Here is a 15,839-nt window from a genome sequence, read left to right as displayed (position 1 = left end):
TCTTTTTCATGGGGGGGTGGTGGCGGGAGAAGAGGACATTTGTATTTCTTCTTTTGTGAATTACCTGTTGCCATTTACCCATTTTTCTACTGGTGTGTTTGCCTTTTTTTTTTTTCTTACCCTGTAAGAATTCTCTATACATTAAGAGCATCCTGTTGTTGCTATGTGTGGTGTAAATAAGTTCTTTCAACTTATTATTGCTGTACATGTCTAACTTCAATCCCTGGGAGCAGAGACAGATTTGAATCCTCCACGGCACATAGCTCAGTCTCTTTTCTGTAGCAGGTGCTCAACACATATGCCAAGATGAGCGAATTATTTTTGTCCAGGCTACTTTATGAAACTCATTCCGCCCCACTCCAGAAATGGAAGGGATCCGTCAAACGTTCAGACTCCCCGTGCTCACAGCAACAGCAACATCAACATTGTCTCCTTGTTTCCTCCATTCATCTAACAAATGTTTACTGAGCCCCTGGTATGTGCCAGGTACTGTTGTTGGCACTAGGGAAAGCGTAATGGGCAAAATCTTTCATTCTAGTTGGGGGACTCAGATAATAAAGAAAACAAATAAGATACGTATGATGTTCAATTGTGATGAGCGCTATGAAGTACATCAAAGTACAGAAGCGGAGACTGAATTTGTAGGCAACACAGTCATCGTAGACCTCGCTGAGAAGGGGCGTGAAGGTGGAGGTAGAGGGTTTAGACGAGTGGATATGTAGAGGAGAAGGCTTCTGAGCAGACGAAGCAATGCACAGAAAGGTCCTAAGGCAAGAGCAGGCCCAGTGCATTCAAGGGACAAGAAAGACATCCGTGTGGCTGCAGTGCAGTGAGCAAATTAAGGAGGCAGGGGAGGGGCGCAGGTCGTGCACGGCTTTGCAGCTGTTGTCAGAACTCTGCTTTTCTTCTGAGTGAAATGGGAGGATTGGAGCAAAGAAGTGGTGTGGTCTGCCTTATGTTGTGAAAAGACAGCCCTGGCTGACACTGGGACTAGACTGGGGTGGGGGCTGAGCTGGAAACAGGGAGACCTGTAGTAGTGCAGGTGAGAGATGATGATGTCGTGGACCATCTCGGTGGTAGCACTGGAGATGCTGAGGAGGGGCCACATTCTGGGCATAGTTAGATGGCAGTAGAGCCAGCAGAATTTCCCGGTGCAAAATGTGAGGGGGAATAAAGAACGGTGCCGAGGATTTCGGCTTGAGCAACTGGAGGATGCAATTGACGTTAACTGAGATAGGGAAGATGCAAGTGGGGCAGGTCCAGAAGAAAAGGTCAGAACTTCAATTTTAGAAATGTGGAGGCTGGGAGCGGTGCTCATGCCTGGAATCCCAGCATTTTGGGAGGCTGAGGCGGGTGGATCACTTGAGGTCAGGAGTTTGAGACCAGGCTGGCCGACATGGTGAAACTCCATCTCTACTAAAAATACAAAAAATTAGCTGAGCATGGTGGCGGCACCTGTAGTCCCAGCTACTCAGGAGGCTGAGGCAGGAGAATCATGTGAACCCAAGAGGCGGAGCTTGCAGTGAGCCCAGGTCACGCCACTGCACTCCAGCCTGGGCGACAGAGCCAGGCTGCATTCCATCTCAAAAAAAAAAAAGAAAGAAATGTTGAATGTGAGGTATGTATTTCATCAACATCCAAGTGGAGAGATTAAGAATTGAATTGAATACACAGTATACATCAATAATAATAGCTGTATATAAGGCTGGGCACAGTGGCTCATGCCTGTAATCCCAGCACTTTGTGAGTCTGAGGCAGGAGGATTGCTTGAGCTCAGGAGATCGAGACTAACCTGGTCAACATTGTAAAGCCCCTTTTTTACAAAAAAAAAGCACAAAAATTAGCCAGGTGTGGTGGTGCACCTGTGGTCCCAGCTCCTCAGGAGGCTGAGGTGGGAGGATCACTGGAGCCTGGGAGGTGGAGGCTGCAGGGAGCCATGGTCGCACCACTGCACTGCAGTTTGGGTGAGAGTGAGACGCTGTCTCAATTTTAAAAAATAAATCGTTGTATCTAAGAGGTGGGATTATAGAAAAGTTTTTCTTTCTCCTCTTCCTACTTCTTACTTTGCTTGGTCTTTGGAATATTTCAAAATTTTGAAATCATAGACAAGTTTTACTTTTATTTTAAATTTATTTATTTATGAGACAGAGTCTTGACCTTTTGCCTAGGCTGGAGGGCAGTGGTGGGATCTTGGCTCACTGCAACCTCCGCCTCCTGGGTTCAAGCAATTCTCCTGTCTCAGCCTCCTGGGTAGCTGGGATTACAGGCACCTGCCACCACACCCAGCTAATTTTTGTGGTTTTAGTAGAGACGGGGTTTCACCATGTTGGCCAGGCTAGTCTCAAACTCCTGACCTCGTGATTCACCCGCCTCAGCTTCCCAAAGTGCTGGTATTACAGGCATGAGCCACTGAGCCTGGCCAAGTTTTACTTTTATAATAAAAAGTAAACCATATTAATTTTTTAAAAAATAATAGCATGTAAGTTATAACATATAAGAGGAATAATTGAGGCTTGTGTCCAGAACTTGAAATTTAAATTTAGGTCAATTCCACATTCTCTGCAATCCCACCACAGGCCAGACACTCTGCTAGTTCAGGGGATATTGAGATGAACAAAGGTGGTCCCTGCCCTGCCGCAGCATGCTGTTCAACAGGCTCCAGGCCCGTCTCAGCAAATGCTATCATCAAAGTCCAAACCAAGACCTGGGGAGTGGAAGGAGGAGGTAGCAGTGAGACTATACGCAATCCCTTACTGAGAAAAGGGCGAAAGCATGCAGATCAATAGACAGCCTCTGGGCCACGCTGTGTGAATTCTAATACAGGATGAAAGCACACAGATGGGTGACCAGGTCTCTCTTTACTGAAACACAGAACATGTGCCAAGGTGAGTCCAAGGACACCTCTGGGAACAGGTGAAGCCCCTCCCCACACATACACTCCGGTGGACGTGAGCAAGGGTCCTGTTGCCACATCTGGGGTCAGGGGCTTGGACCTGCTGCCCTTCATGGGAACCTTCTGGGTACCTCTCAGCACAGTAACGCAGCTGCAGTCTGTCGGTGGGGGCCCAGGCCAGGGGCAGCACTCTCTTTGGGCGTACGGGACATGCCTGGCTGCAGCTGATGTCTGTTAGCCTCTCCTGACGTGCAGTAAGGAGACCTGGAAGTGAGGCGCATGGGCGTGGAGTTCCTGGTGGAGCTGGAGAGCAAGGGAGCCAGCTGTCCTTTCAGCCCATCTGGCCCATGAGCTTGCCACAGGCAGAGGACAGGAAGGGGCAGTGGGGCAGAGTGCATGCGGGGCCTCCTACATGCTTGACACAGGCTGGTGCCTTACACACATTATGTCATCTAAACCTCACAGCAACCTTGTAAAGCAGGTGTTACGATCCTCATTTTATAAGGGATGAAAGTCGCATGGAATAACTCATCCAAGATCACACAGCTGGGAACTAGAATTCACACCCAGATCTAGCTGGTTCCGAAGCTCATTGTCTAATCCCTGAGCCCAAACCATTGGGCTGTCCCCAGATGAGAACTGACACCCAACCCCACATGGCCTGGTGAGTGCACCTCACCTGCCTGACCTGCTCCTGATCTCCCAGTTTTTTCTGATTCCTGAAATCGTTTCTGGTTTGGGGGCTTAGACCTGAGATTCAAAACTGGCTTCCCGGCTGGGTGCGGTGGCTCACGCCAATAATCCTGGTGCTTTGGGAAGCAGAGGCGGGTGGGTCACCTGAGGCCAGGAGTTCGAGACCAGCCTGACCAACATGGAGAAACCCCATCTCTACTAAAAATACAAAAATTAGCCAGGAGTGGTAGTGTGCACCTGTAATCCCAGCTACTAGGGAGGTTGAGGCAGGAGAATCACTTGAATCCAGGAGGCGGAGGTTGCAGCGAGCCGAGATTGCACCGTTGCACTCCAGCCTGGACGACAGAGCGAGAATCTGTCTCAAGAAAAATAAAAGAAAAGAAAAGAAAAAGAAAAAGAGAAAGAAAAAGAAAAAGAAAACAAAACTGGCTTCCCAGCTGGGCGCAATGACTCAACGCCTGTAATCCCAGCACTTTGGGAGGCTGAGGTGGGTGGATCACGAGGTCAAGAGTTTGAGACTAGCCTGGCCAAGATGCTGAAACCTGAAACTCTGTCTCTACTAAAAATACAAAAATTAGCCAGGTATGGTGGTGCGGGCCTGTAATCCCAGCTACTCAGAAGGTTGAGGCAGGAGAATGGCTTGAACCTGGGAGGCGGAGGTTGTGGTGAGCCAAGATCGCACCACTACACTCCAGCCTGGGTGACAGAGTGAGACTCAGTCTCAGAAAACAAAACAAAACAAAACAAAACAAAAGCAACTGGCTTCCCTCTCCCACAAGGATTCACACTCGCTACTTTGATTATCACGTGCCAGGGGCATTTGTCATTTATTTGGCCATCGGGTGTCGAACCCCGTGCCGTGTTTAGGGAACTCCTTACAGTGGGAGTCATGATGGGTCTCGCTGCTGCTAAGAGAACTCCAAGGACGCAGATATCCCTTCTTCCCAACCCCTGGCTCCTGGCTGTGGGCTCATGGGAGTACAAGGGCTAAGCTCGGACTATCGAATGTTCCTACTCAGGACTTTGGCTCTGGAGCAAAAAGTCCAGCGAGACAAAAAGGCAGCGAGAACCTGTGTGAACGTGTGCGCAGGCCGCGTGATGCCCGTTGGCTGTGGCAGCATCCAATAGTGACTCACCAGCAAGAGGGACAGTGTCCCAGCCAGCCTGATCCCACTGTCTGGCCCCCAGAGCCCCTGGGGGCCCTCCTGCCTATTTTCCAAGCCTGCTGTCCTGGCATTGCTTTGATTCTATGCACTCTGGGACGCTGCCAACAAATCCCCCTTTTACTTACGACAGACAGACAGAGGTTTTCTTTCGCCTGCAACAAAGGATCCCACTCTCCACGGACATATCGCTTCCCTCTGCTAAGGGCAATCATTCCACCTGTCCAGCCTGGCTATGAACTCTACACCTGGCATAAGACCCCCAGCCAGCATCTCTGCCAGGTTTACCCTTGCAAGGGATGACAGGAAGCCTGAGCCACTTTTAAGCGGTGCAGCACCCATTGACTGTGAGAGGTGCTAAATGCAAGCTTCAGATATTAGCAAGGGCACTGTCAAAGAGGCAATCCACATCAGACTGTGCACTGGGCCTGTTTTCACGGTCACATCTGTGAGCAGAGCTTAGACACTTCCCATCATGCCCCATCTGCTACTTTGTACCACACAGTAGGAGAACCAGCTACCCCTCAGCGACGCCAGGCCCGTGACATCTGCACTGAGCTGACCCAGTCTAACCTCCAACAAGCCACACCATACCCATCCTCAAAACCCTGACCCCGGAACTTCACCATTGGAAGTTCTGTCCAGTGGGTTTTAGGATAATTTTCCCAACTTGTAGAAATACATCCCAATCATGGTCCTCATCTAGAGTATACATCTCTGGGGTTTTTTCTGCCTAGCCTCCCTATTTTCTTGGAGATCATCCTTCCTCTATGGGATCCTGATTGGGTTGTCAGTCCTGGTGACCCTTGCAGGCCACGGAGACCTGCTCTTCCCCGGATGACATGAAAATTTGGGGAGAAGGGGCCTGGCGCGGTGGCTCACACCTGTAATCCCAGCACTTTGGGAGGCCAAGACGGGCGGATCACGAGGTCAGGAGATCGAGACTATCCTGGCTAACACGGTGAAACCCTGTCTCTACTAAAAAAAAAAACATAAAAATTAGCCGGGCGTGGTGGCAGGCGCCTGTAGTCCCAGCTACTCGGGAGGCTGAAGCAGGAGAATGGCGTGAACCCAGGAGGCGGAGCTTGCAGTGAGCCAAGATCACGCCACTGCACCCTAGCCTGGGCGACAGAGCAAGACTTCGTCTCAAAAAAAAGAAAGAAAGAGAAAGAAAAAAGAAAAGAAAAGAAAATTTGGGGAGAGGGAAGTGCCTTGTGAATCTGTGGCTAACAAGGCTGCCTTTTCATACATATGAAAAAAGACTCTGAAGAATGAAGGGAGTAGAGGTACAGGGAGAGAAAGAGAAAATCCCCATGATAGTGTTGGAGCTGCTGGATCCAGCCATACTGAAGCTGAAGAGATGCTTCTAGGTTTCTCAGACCTTGCCTTTTTGTTTGTTTGTTTTTGCATAAACTGCTCTCACTTGGGTTTCTGCCACTTACAACCAAGAGTCCGGCCTCCCCTCCCATCAATATCACCGACCTTCGCCTCAGGGGCCAGAAGGCCAAGCTTCCAAGGACCAGAAGAAATTGGGGGCTCTGGGAGTCACGTGTTTACATTGCAGAGAAGGAAATTAAGAACTCGGAGCAGGCAGGCAGAAGCAAAGCCAGGCAGATCCTCAGATTCAGCTCCTAATTCTCCATAAGAAACGAGACTCCCTTCCAAGTGCGGCAGCTGCTGTTCTGTGCCCTGTGGGTCTTCCCAGCAGCCCCTGCGAACCTCGCCCCTTCCTCTACTCCCCCCGCCCGGAAAGTGCCCGCTCACCTGCTGCATCAGCCTTTCTGCCACTCTGGGGTCAGTGAGGTCTTCCAGGGAAGCCACACTCAGCCTCAGGAGGAGGGAACCTCCATTTTCACCTGCAAATGGAGAACAGTAAGATCAAAATCAGGGCTGGGCGCAGTGGCTCACACCTGTAATCCCAGCACTTTGGGAGGCCAAGGCAGGTGGATCACCTGAGGCCAGGAGTTCGAGACCAGCCTGGCCAGCATTGTGAAACCCCATCTCTACTAAAAATACAAAAATCAGCCAGGCGTGGTAGCTCACGCCTGTCATCCCAGCTACTCAGGAGGCTGAGGCAGGAGAGTTGCTTGAACTCAGGAGGTAGAGGTTACAGTGAGCCAAAATCAGGCCACTGCACTCCAGCCTGGACAACAGAGCGAGACCCCGTCTCAATAAATAAATAAATAAATAAATAAATAAATAACATCAGTCAAAAACAAAACACAAGGCCACAAATATGAACTTAAAATACAAAGTAAATGAAAACCTTTTCTTCTGAGCTTATCATGTGCTCCATTTGCACGAAAAAGGAGGATGAAATATGGCTGGGTGGGGTGGCTCACACCTGTCATCCCGGCACTTTGGGAGGCCAAGGCAGGTGGATCACCTGAGGTCGGGAGTTTGAGACCAGCCTGACCAACATGGAGAAATCTCGTCTTTACTAAAAATACAAAATGAGCCGGGAGTGGTGGTGCATGCCTGTAATCCCAGCTACTCAGGAGGCTGAGGCAGGAGAATCGCCTGAACCTAGGAGGCGGAGGTTGTGGTGATCTGAGATCGCAGCACTACACTCCAACGTGGGCAACAAGAGCGAAACTCTGTCTCAAAAAAAAAAAAGAGGAAGATGAAATAGACACATATATTTGCTTCCGTATGTACATTTCATTTGCAGAAAATTGCACACAAGAGACAATCTCACGGGTTACATGTGTGGAGAGAACTGGGTGGGGGCACAGCCAGGGGAGAAAGATATTTTATGGCGAACCTTTTTGTGCCTTTCCATTTCAGATCATATGAATGTCTTATCTAATCAACAAATAATAAAGTATTTTTCTTTCCAGGGAAAAGAAGGAGCGATCAGACTGTTACTGTGTCTACGTAGAAAGGAAAGACATAAGAGACTCCATTTTGAAAAAGACCTGTACTTTAAACAAGCTTTGCTGAGATGTTGTTAATTTGTAACTTTGCCCCAACCTTGAGCTCACAAAAACATGTGTTGTATAAAATCAAGGTTTAAGGGATTTAGGGCTGTGCAGGACGTGCCTTGTTAACAAAATGTTTACAAGCAGTATCCTTGGTAAAAGTTATCGCCATTCTCTAGTCTCAATAAACCAGGGGCACAATGCACTGCAGAAAGCCGCAGGGACCTCTGCCCTTGAAAGCGGGGTATTGTGCAAGGTTTCTCCCCATGTGATAGTCTGAAACATGGCCTCGTGGGATGAGAAAGACCTGACCATCCCCCAGCCCGACACCCATAAAGGGTCTGTGCTGAGGTGGATTAGTAAAAGAGGAAAGCCTCTTGCAGCTGAGATAGAGGAGGGCCGCTGTCTCCTGCCTGCCCCTGGGAACTGAATGTCTTGGTATAAAACCCAATTGTACATTTGTTCAATTCTGAGATAGAAGAAAAACCGCCCTATGGCAGGAGGTGAGACATGTTTGCAGCAATGCTGCCTTGTTATTCTTTACTCTGCTGAGATGTTCCGGTGGAGAGAAACATAAATCTGGCTTACGTGCACGTCCAGGCATAGTACCTTCCCTTGAACTTAATTATGATGTAGATTCTTTTGCTCACATGTTTTTTGCTGACCTTCTCCTTATTATCACCCTGCTCTCCTACTGCATTCCTTTTTGCTAAAATAATGAAAATAATAATCAATAAAAACTGAGAAATCTCAGAGACCGGTGCCGGTGCAGGTCCTTGTTGTGCTGAGTGCCGGTCCTCTGGGCCCACTGTTGTTTCTCTATACTTTGTCTCTGTGTCTCATTTCTTTTCTAAGTCTCTCATCCCACCCGACTAGAAATACACACAGGTGTGGAGGGGCAGGCCACCCCTTCACTTTCCAGGGCAGTTTAGCTACCATCTTTAACCCTGTCAGATGGGGTCATGTTACCCACCTCCTAAGGCTGTTCTGAAGGTTACATAGAGGAGATAACATATGCAAAGCTGGTGGCACACTGCCTGGCACTGGAGAGAATGTTCACCTGGGGCCGATGCTTACTGGGTGTGAAACATGTTTATAAAACCCCTGCCTACAATACAAAAGATATTGAATAATATCTTTATGTATTGAGTGGTTGTGATTAATATTTGTATTCCCACCTCCCCCAGAAAGGTGGTAACAAGCTGTGGATACACAGAGATGAGGCCCAAGGGCAGAGTGACAGGAAGTGTGGAGGTGGAGGCTACAGGCTGACCAGAAGCTGGACTGACCAAGCAGCCTCTGACAATGAACTTCTCCCCTGAGAAGTCCCTGTTGCCTCCGAGATGTAGCTTTAAACTCCCAAGCCTTCGCCGTATTTATTTGTTTATTTTATCTTACTTTTTTTTTGAGACGGAGTTTCACTCCATCTCAGCTCACTGCAACCTCCGCCTCCCGGGTTCAAGTGATTCTCCTGCCTCAGCCTCTCAAGTAGCTGGGATTACAGGCGCCCGCCACCAAGCCCAGCTAATTTTCATATTTTTAGTAGAGATGGGGTTTCATCATATTGGTCAGGCTGGTCTCAAACTTCTAACCTCAGGTGATCCGCCCACCTCTGCCTCCCAAAGTGCTGGGATTACAGGCATAAGCCACCGCACTCGGCCTGTATTAATTTATTTTAAGTCACTATCTATGGCATAAATCCCAGGAAATGCATCCAGCAGGCCCCAATTTCATGGGGTCCCAGCCCGTCAGAGAGCAGCAGCTTGGGCCTGATGCCCGCCTGCTGCCCCTCTGTGTGGCTATGGCTGGAATAGAAGCTTCCAGAGCTGCTCAACAGTGCACTTCACAGAAGGTCAGAGTTGGACAGGACTTCAGTGCCCATCCCAACCTTCTCCAACTATGGGTGGGAAAACTGAGGCCCAGAGACGGATGGGGACTTGCCCAAGGTCACTCAGGTTGTTAGAGGCAGAGCCGAGACCACAAACCATTTCTCCAGACTTCCATCCCCACATCTTTCCATACACAACCCTCCATCTGCCTTTTCCTGATTTCGCCAAGAACCACTAGAAGATTACAAAGAGGTAACATCAGGAGCAGGCTCTGAATAGGCTCCAGATCCTTCCTTCCTCTCCACTCCTCAAGTGAGGAGACCTCCTGGAAACTCCGCATCCCAAATCCCCGAAGATCACCAGAGGGAGCCACTTACCTGCACTCACGTCTGTGGTCAGCCTCGTCCGAGCAGTGGTGGGCGTGGCTGTTGGGGGTTTCATGGGGGTCTTTGCTGAGGTTGTGGTCTTGGCTAAGGTGCTGTTCATCCCTCGGCTGCTGTTGGTTGTAGTCGGAGGGACAGAAGGAAGAGGGTCCCTGCTGGTGGGGAAGGGCCCCTGGGTTGTGATGTCCGTGGTCGGTGTCTCTGAAGGGGTGAAGATCTTGAGGGTGGCTTCCGAGGGGCTGTAGGAGGAAGCAGAGCTCCCAGCAAAGGAAGTAGTTTTGCCCACTGCTGACCCAGCCTCTATGGAGACCAGAGCTGCTCCTGAGACTTTGACGTAACTTGGTGTCTCAACAGAGAGGGCTGAGGTTTCTTCCAGGGGATTCCCACTAACTGTGGCCAGAGCTCCACTGAGGGTCGTGGCCCTGGGTGCTGTCACTTTGCTTCCTGTGGTGCTGTTGGTGGGGAGTGGGGTCCCAACTGTGGCACCAGGTGCGGCTGACTCTGTGGTGCCGGCTGTGGACAGGGTCTCGGCAGAGGCTGTGGCCTCAGTGATGTGTGGTTTTGCGTCAGTGGAGTCAGGCAGAGCTGGTGGATCAGAGGTGAACGAGGCCTTCACCCCTTCCGTGGGGACGTGATCTCTGTCTGAGGCCCCAGGGATGCTGGAAGTCAGTGTTTCTATTTCTGTGATGCTGCAATTGATAACCTCGATGTGGGTGACGGTCACCAGGGCTTCAGTGAGGAGAGTGACGTCAGATCCCGGGGACCATGAGGGGGTGATGACTGGATGGGGGCTATCAGAAGAGGCGCTGCTGTCTGAGGCCCGTGATGGGGTGATGACTGGTTGGGGGCCATCGGAAGAGGTGCTGCTCTCTGAGGCCCGTGATGGGGTGATGACTGGTTGGGGGCCATCGGAAGAGGTGCTGCTCTCTGAGGCCCGTGATGGGGTGATGACTGGATGGGGGCTGTCAGAAGAGGTGCTGCTCTCTGAGGCCAGTGAGGGGGTGATGACTGGATGGGGGCCATCGGAAGAGGCGCTGCTGTCTGAGGCCCGTGACAGGGTGATGACTGGATGGGGGCTGTCAGAAGAGGTGCTGCTCTCTGAGGCCAGTGAGGGGGTGATGACTGGATGGGGGCTATCGGAAGAGGCGCTGCTCTCTGAGGCCCATGACGGGGTGATGACTGGATGGGGGCTATCGGAAGAGGCACTGCTCTCTGAGGCCCATGACGGGGTGATGACTGGATGGGGGCTATCGGAAGAGGCGCTGCTCTCTGAGGCCCATGACGGGGTGATGACTGGATGGGGGCTGTCAGAAGAGGCGCTGCTCTCTGAGGCCAGTGAGGGGGTGATGACTGGATGGGGGCTGTCGGAAGAGGCGCTGCTCTCTGAGGACAGCACCTTAGCTTCTGTGGAGGTGTGAGCCAATGTCAATATGTCCATTGTGAGTGTCTTTGCCTCTTCAGAGCTGTCATCGGTGCAAAGGGTGTCAGAGATGGCTTCCTCTGGATCACTGCCTGTGACAGTCTGAACTGTGGTCATTCCAGCTCCCTCGGGGCTGCCACTGGCGGCTGATGTCTCCACAGAGGTGGCGATCAGCACCCTGAAGTCGGGAGGTGTTTTTGTGAAAGTCCTGGTCTCTCTTGCAGGGGAAATTCTCTTGGCTTCTCTGGTCTCTGCTTCTGGAATGGGGCCGGCTGGGGTTGAGGCCCTAGAAGAGGTCTCAGCGCTCAGCGTTTGAGTTTCCAGAGCGGCGTGGCCTGGTGCTGGAGTCATAGCGGGCACTTCTGTGTCCTCCGTTGTTATCGCAGTGTCTGCTCTGCGGGTGCTGAGGCCTGTGTTGGTTAAGACTGACTTGGTGAGCCTGGATTCCAGTGGACTTCACACAAGCTATTGTGTTTACACCCTGGGCACTTCTGGGAGGAGGGTGAGGAGGGGGAGTGCCATTACCTCATTTTTCATCTACATAAGTGAATAAGAAGGAGGGAGTCCTGGGAAGCCCAGGCCGGTGTGGCAGCCACGGAGCTGGGGTTGCCGTGACTGGCATCCTCTGAAGCCCTGACAACTCACTTGGGGCCAGCAAGCCCCGGGATCTGCTGGCTGTTGGCTTGCATCTTTAAGAGGGGATGTGTGGGGCCAGCGTCCACCTTCCAGGGTGAGCCAAGAAGGCAGACCAGCATCCAGGACTCGCAGAGCTTTCTGAACCTGTGTCCCCTTCCTCAGATACTTTTCTCATCCAACACATGCTTCCCTATGGAAGTAAAAACCGTTGAAAGATGAGAAAGGCCTATGATTTGCCTTTCAGGGTAGCTGAGTGGATTGAGGGGAAGGAACCTCCTGAGACAGGGTGGGCAGTGCTGCTGCCAAAACGAGGGAGCTGGCAGAGTCCTTGGGGCTCCAGCAAGGGAAAGAGGGCACTCCCCACCCTGCCGAGGCCCCTCCTGATGAGGGCTGAGGACTGCAGGGTTGGAGCCTGGGAACCATAGAAACCGTGGCCAGGCATTTTCCACAGGACACAGGGAGCCAGCTCAGGCAAAACCTAGCTTTTCAGAGAGCGGCTGCTGGCACTTCTGCCTAGAGCAGAGGCCTGTTCCCTTAACTGGCCCTGAGGTGGGAGGAACAGGAGTCCCTGAGGGAGGCTACGGTATGATATTTTCCCCAGAGACAGGGTCTTGCTCTGTTGCCCAGGCAGGTCTTGAATTCCTGGGCTCAGGCGATCCTCCTGCCTCAGCCTCTTGTGTAGTTTACTACAAGATCTTTTCCGGCCTGAAAAAGGGGGCCTCCCCTGTCTAGAGGGAGATCGGGCTCTCCCTGTGAGTAGGGCAAGGAGCCTCTTGGAGAGGGTTTCTAGATTTAGCAAATAAAAATACAGGGTACTTGGTTAAATTTGAACTTGCATTTCAGATAAATGACGAATAACTTTTTAGCATGGGTATTTCTCATGCAATATTGGCTACATACTTACACTTAAAAAAAAATTGTTACCTGAAATTCAAATGTAACTGGATGCCCTGTGTTTCATTTGGTAATCCCAGCCTTGGAAGGAAAAGGATCAAATACAAACCCCCTAATTCTCTGAGCCTTCTTTGTCCAGCCCACACAGCTGGAAGCCCGAAGGTGGTGCTCTTGGAGTCTGACCTCCCCTGGCACACGGTTTGAGATGGTCTTTACCGGGCTCCACTGGCCCAAAAGTAGCCCATAGACCCAAAAGAGGCCTAGCACCTCTCCCCAGGGTGTCAAGATGGGGCCCCAGGTCCCTGGCTGGTTGTCCTGTGGACCTCAGGGAATGACGAGGCAGGAGTCAAGAGCCTTGGTTGCAGCTCCCGCTGTGCCGCCCACTACCGGCTCTGGGGTCAGATGATCTGCTGGTTCAAATCCTGACTCGGCCTCCTACTAGCCAGGCCAGTCTCTAGACCCCTCCCAGCCTCCATGTCCTTACCTGAGAAAACAGGGTTACAATACCTGCCTTGCCAAGGTGGTGAGGACCAGCGGAGAAGGTGAAAGGGCTTATATTCCAAAGCCCACAAGGTAAGCATCCCTCCCCCTGGAGTCCTCTCCCGAGCCACTGGAAGGCACGCACAGTCGATTTGACTGTAGTGAGGAGTGCGGGCTGCACCCCCAGGCAGTGTAGGCGAGTCCCGGGCACCCACTCTCATCCCTGGTCTGGTGCGGCCCAGCTGCACACACAAATCTCACTTTTGCAGGAACTGTTCATCTGCCTTCATAATACAGTTTCTTCTCCCCACTTCAAGGCCTGAGATCATTTCTCTGAGCCTTCTTGGTCCAGCCCACACAGCTAGAAGCCCAGAGTGGTGCCCTTGGAGCCTGACTTCCCCTGGCACATTTTCCGGCTTGTCCGGTAGCCCCGGGGTGTCCTTTCTGCTGTGAAACCTCCTCATGCTCCCCAAGCCCACAGCCTCTCGGGTCCAGGGGGGTCTTCTCAAATACAGCAAAGCCCGACCCAGTCCCTCGGTAGCTCTGGAACACTGCGGCTCTCCTGGTACAATCTTCAAATCTGGTGGAGAGGAAAGCGTGTGGACTTGGGACCCTGAGGTGGAGAATCTGCTCTCTGCCCTGTGACCCTGGCCAAGTCTCTCAGCTCCAAGCCTGCATTTCCGCACCTGCAAAGTGGAGCTCACGGGACACGTGCAGCGCAAACCAGGCCATGGTGAGCACAGGCAGGAGGCCGCGGGGTGCAGTGCTCAGGCCTGTGTGGAGTCAGATCCTGGCTCCGAGGAGTTGTTACTGGATCCCCAGAAGCACAGTGGCCCCGTCCTTAAAGCAGTGGAGGTGGGGGGTGGTAAGAACAGGGCCGATCTTGTGGGGTCATCGTGAGGATTAAAAATATAATGTATGATAATGATGTGTCAAAGTAGATTCCTCAGTCCTAACAAATGTGCCACTCTGGTGGGGACGTTGATGATGGGGGAGGCTGTGAGTGGTGGGGATGGGAATTCCATACTCTTCACTCCAGTTTTTTTTTTTTTTGAAACAGAGTTTCACTTTTGTTGCCCAGGCTGCAGTGCAGTGGTGCAATGTCAGCTCACTGCAACCTCCACCTCCCAGGTTCAAGCAATTCTCCTGCCTCAGCCTCCCGAGTAGCTGGGATTACAGGCACCTGCTACCACACCTGGCTAATTTTGTATTTTTAGTAGAGATGGGGTTTCTCCATGTTGGTCAGGCTAGTCTCGAACTCCCAACCTCAGGTGATCCGCCCACCTCGGCCTCCCAAAGTGCTGGGATTACAGGTGTGAGCCACCACACCCAACCTCTCCACTGGAGGTTTAGAGCGAACCTAGAACTGCTCTAAAAAAATAAATAAATAAAATAAATCCTTTTTTATTTTTTAATGTATGTGATGAGTTTGGCACAACTCCTGTTGGTGACAGGTCAGTGTTCATTCCCATGTTTCACAAAAGCCCTGCCTCTCAGTATCCACCCTTCCCAAGCAGTTTGTGGCAATTGGACTTTTCACACAAAATCTGTATTTTAAAGGAAATCCATGCTAGGTAATAAACTTGGAGGAGTCAGAATCTTGTTAAGCCACATTCTTCAGCTTTCTGCACAATGATCACCAGCTGGCACCTCCCTGCACCCCCGCTCCATGCCCCACTTACTCTCCCACATTCATAAAGACAAACTCTCAGCCACCCCTTATGATGGCAGCGTCATGGTTGATTAGTGTATACTGCGGTGCCAGGCACACTTACACTCACACACACCATCATGGTTGATTAGTGTGTACTGCAGCGCCATGCACACTTACACTCACTCACACCGTCATGGTTGATTAGTGTATACTGCGGTGCCAGGCACACTTACACTCACACACACCATCATGGTTGATTAGTGTGTACTGCAGTGCCATGCACACTTACACTCACACACACCGTCATGGTTGATTAGTGTGTACCACAGCGCCATGCACTCTTACACTCACTCACACCGTCATTTGCACACTCTTTATCAACAATAATAGCACTTCACAGGTAGCACTGTGGTTCATTATCATCAACCCAAGAGAGCCTGCCCTTGCCCATGAATGGGGGCTCATACTGAAATTCACTCCCAGAGCCCCACTAGGGGAGAGGCCCACCAGGCCCCTCTGGCCTCCTTACCTGCAGAGCTCCCAGAGACGCCAACCTCCCAGCAGAAGAAGAAAAGGGGCAGAGCCAGACCCCAGAGACAGCCCATCCTAGCCAGCCACCGCCGCTCCACAGAACTGCTGGCTGTCTCTCACGGGTACCTTTTCCTGCTTCCTCAAACAGGGAGGAGGGGCAGCCTCCTGCCCAGGTGTGTGACCAGGTGATCACAAATGTGCTGGCTGAGGGCTGGCAGGTTGAGGCTGTCAGCAAGCTGACCCCCCTGCCTTCCTTGCCCGGTAAACACTCCACTGAAATTTGATTTGAAGATATGGAATCACTAGCTTTTTTTTTTTTTTTTTTTTTTTTTTGAGATGGAG

General features: G+C 51.3%; 1 protein-coding gene across 2 annotated transcripts; it reads right to left on the bottom strand.

The window, feature by feature from the left end:
* Nucleotides 1-2,840: 2,840 nt before the first annotated feature.
* On the bottom strand, nucleotides 2,841-15,571 carry LOC100431470 (mucin-20). 2 transcript variants are annotated; one of them, XM_024244295.3, is made up of 4 exons: nucleotides 15,496-15,571; nucleotides 9,877-11,712; nucleotides 6,514-6,605; nucleotides 2,841-3,196 (listed from the first exon to the last, which is right to left on the bottom strand). In XM_024244295.3, the coding sequence occupies exons 1-4, from the start codon at nucleotides 15,569-15,571 to the stop codon at nucleotides 3,128-3,130; spliced, it is 2,073 nt and encodes a 690-aa protein (XP_024100063.3). In that variant the 3' UTR covers nucleotides 2,841-3,127. The 2 variants fall into 2 exon arrangements, with proteins under 2 accessions (XP_024100063.3, XP_054406985.2); XM_054551010.2 differs by lacking the exon at nucleotides 15,496-15,571 and adding an exon at nucleotides 11,828-12,196.
* Nucleotides 15,572-15,839: the final 268 nt, after the last annotated feature.

The sequence above is a fragment of the Pongo abelii genome, chromosome 2 (genome assembly GCF_028885655.2).
Source record: "Pongo abelii isolate AG06213 chromosome 2, NHGRI_mPonAbe1-v2.0_pri, whole genome shotgun sequence".
In the NCBI taxonomy this organism is placed as follows: domain Eukaryota; kingdom Metazoa; phylum Chordata; class Mammalia; order Primates; family Hominidae; genus Pongo; species Pongo abelii.
The sequence above is the reverse complement of the archived record's forward strand: the minus strand, read 5'-3'. Positions and strand labels throughout refer to the sequence as shown.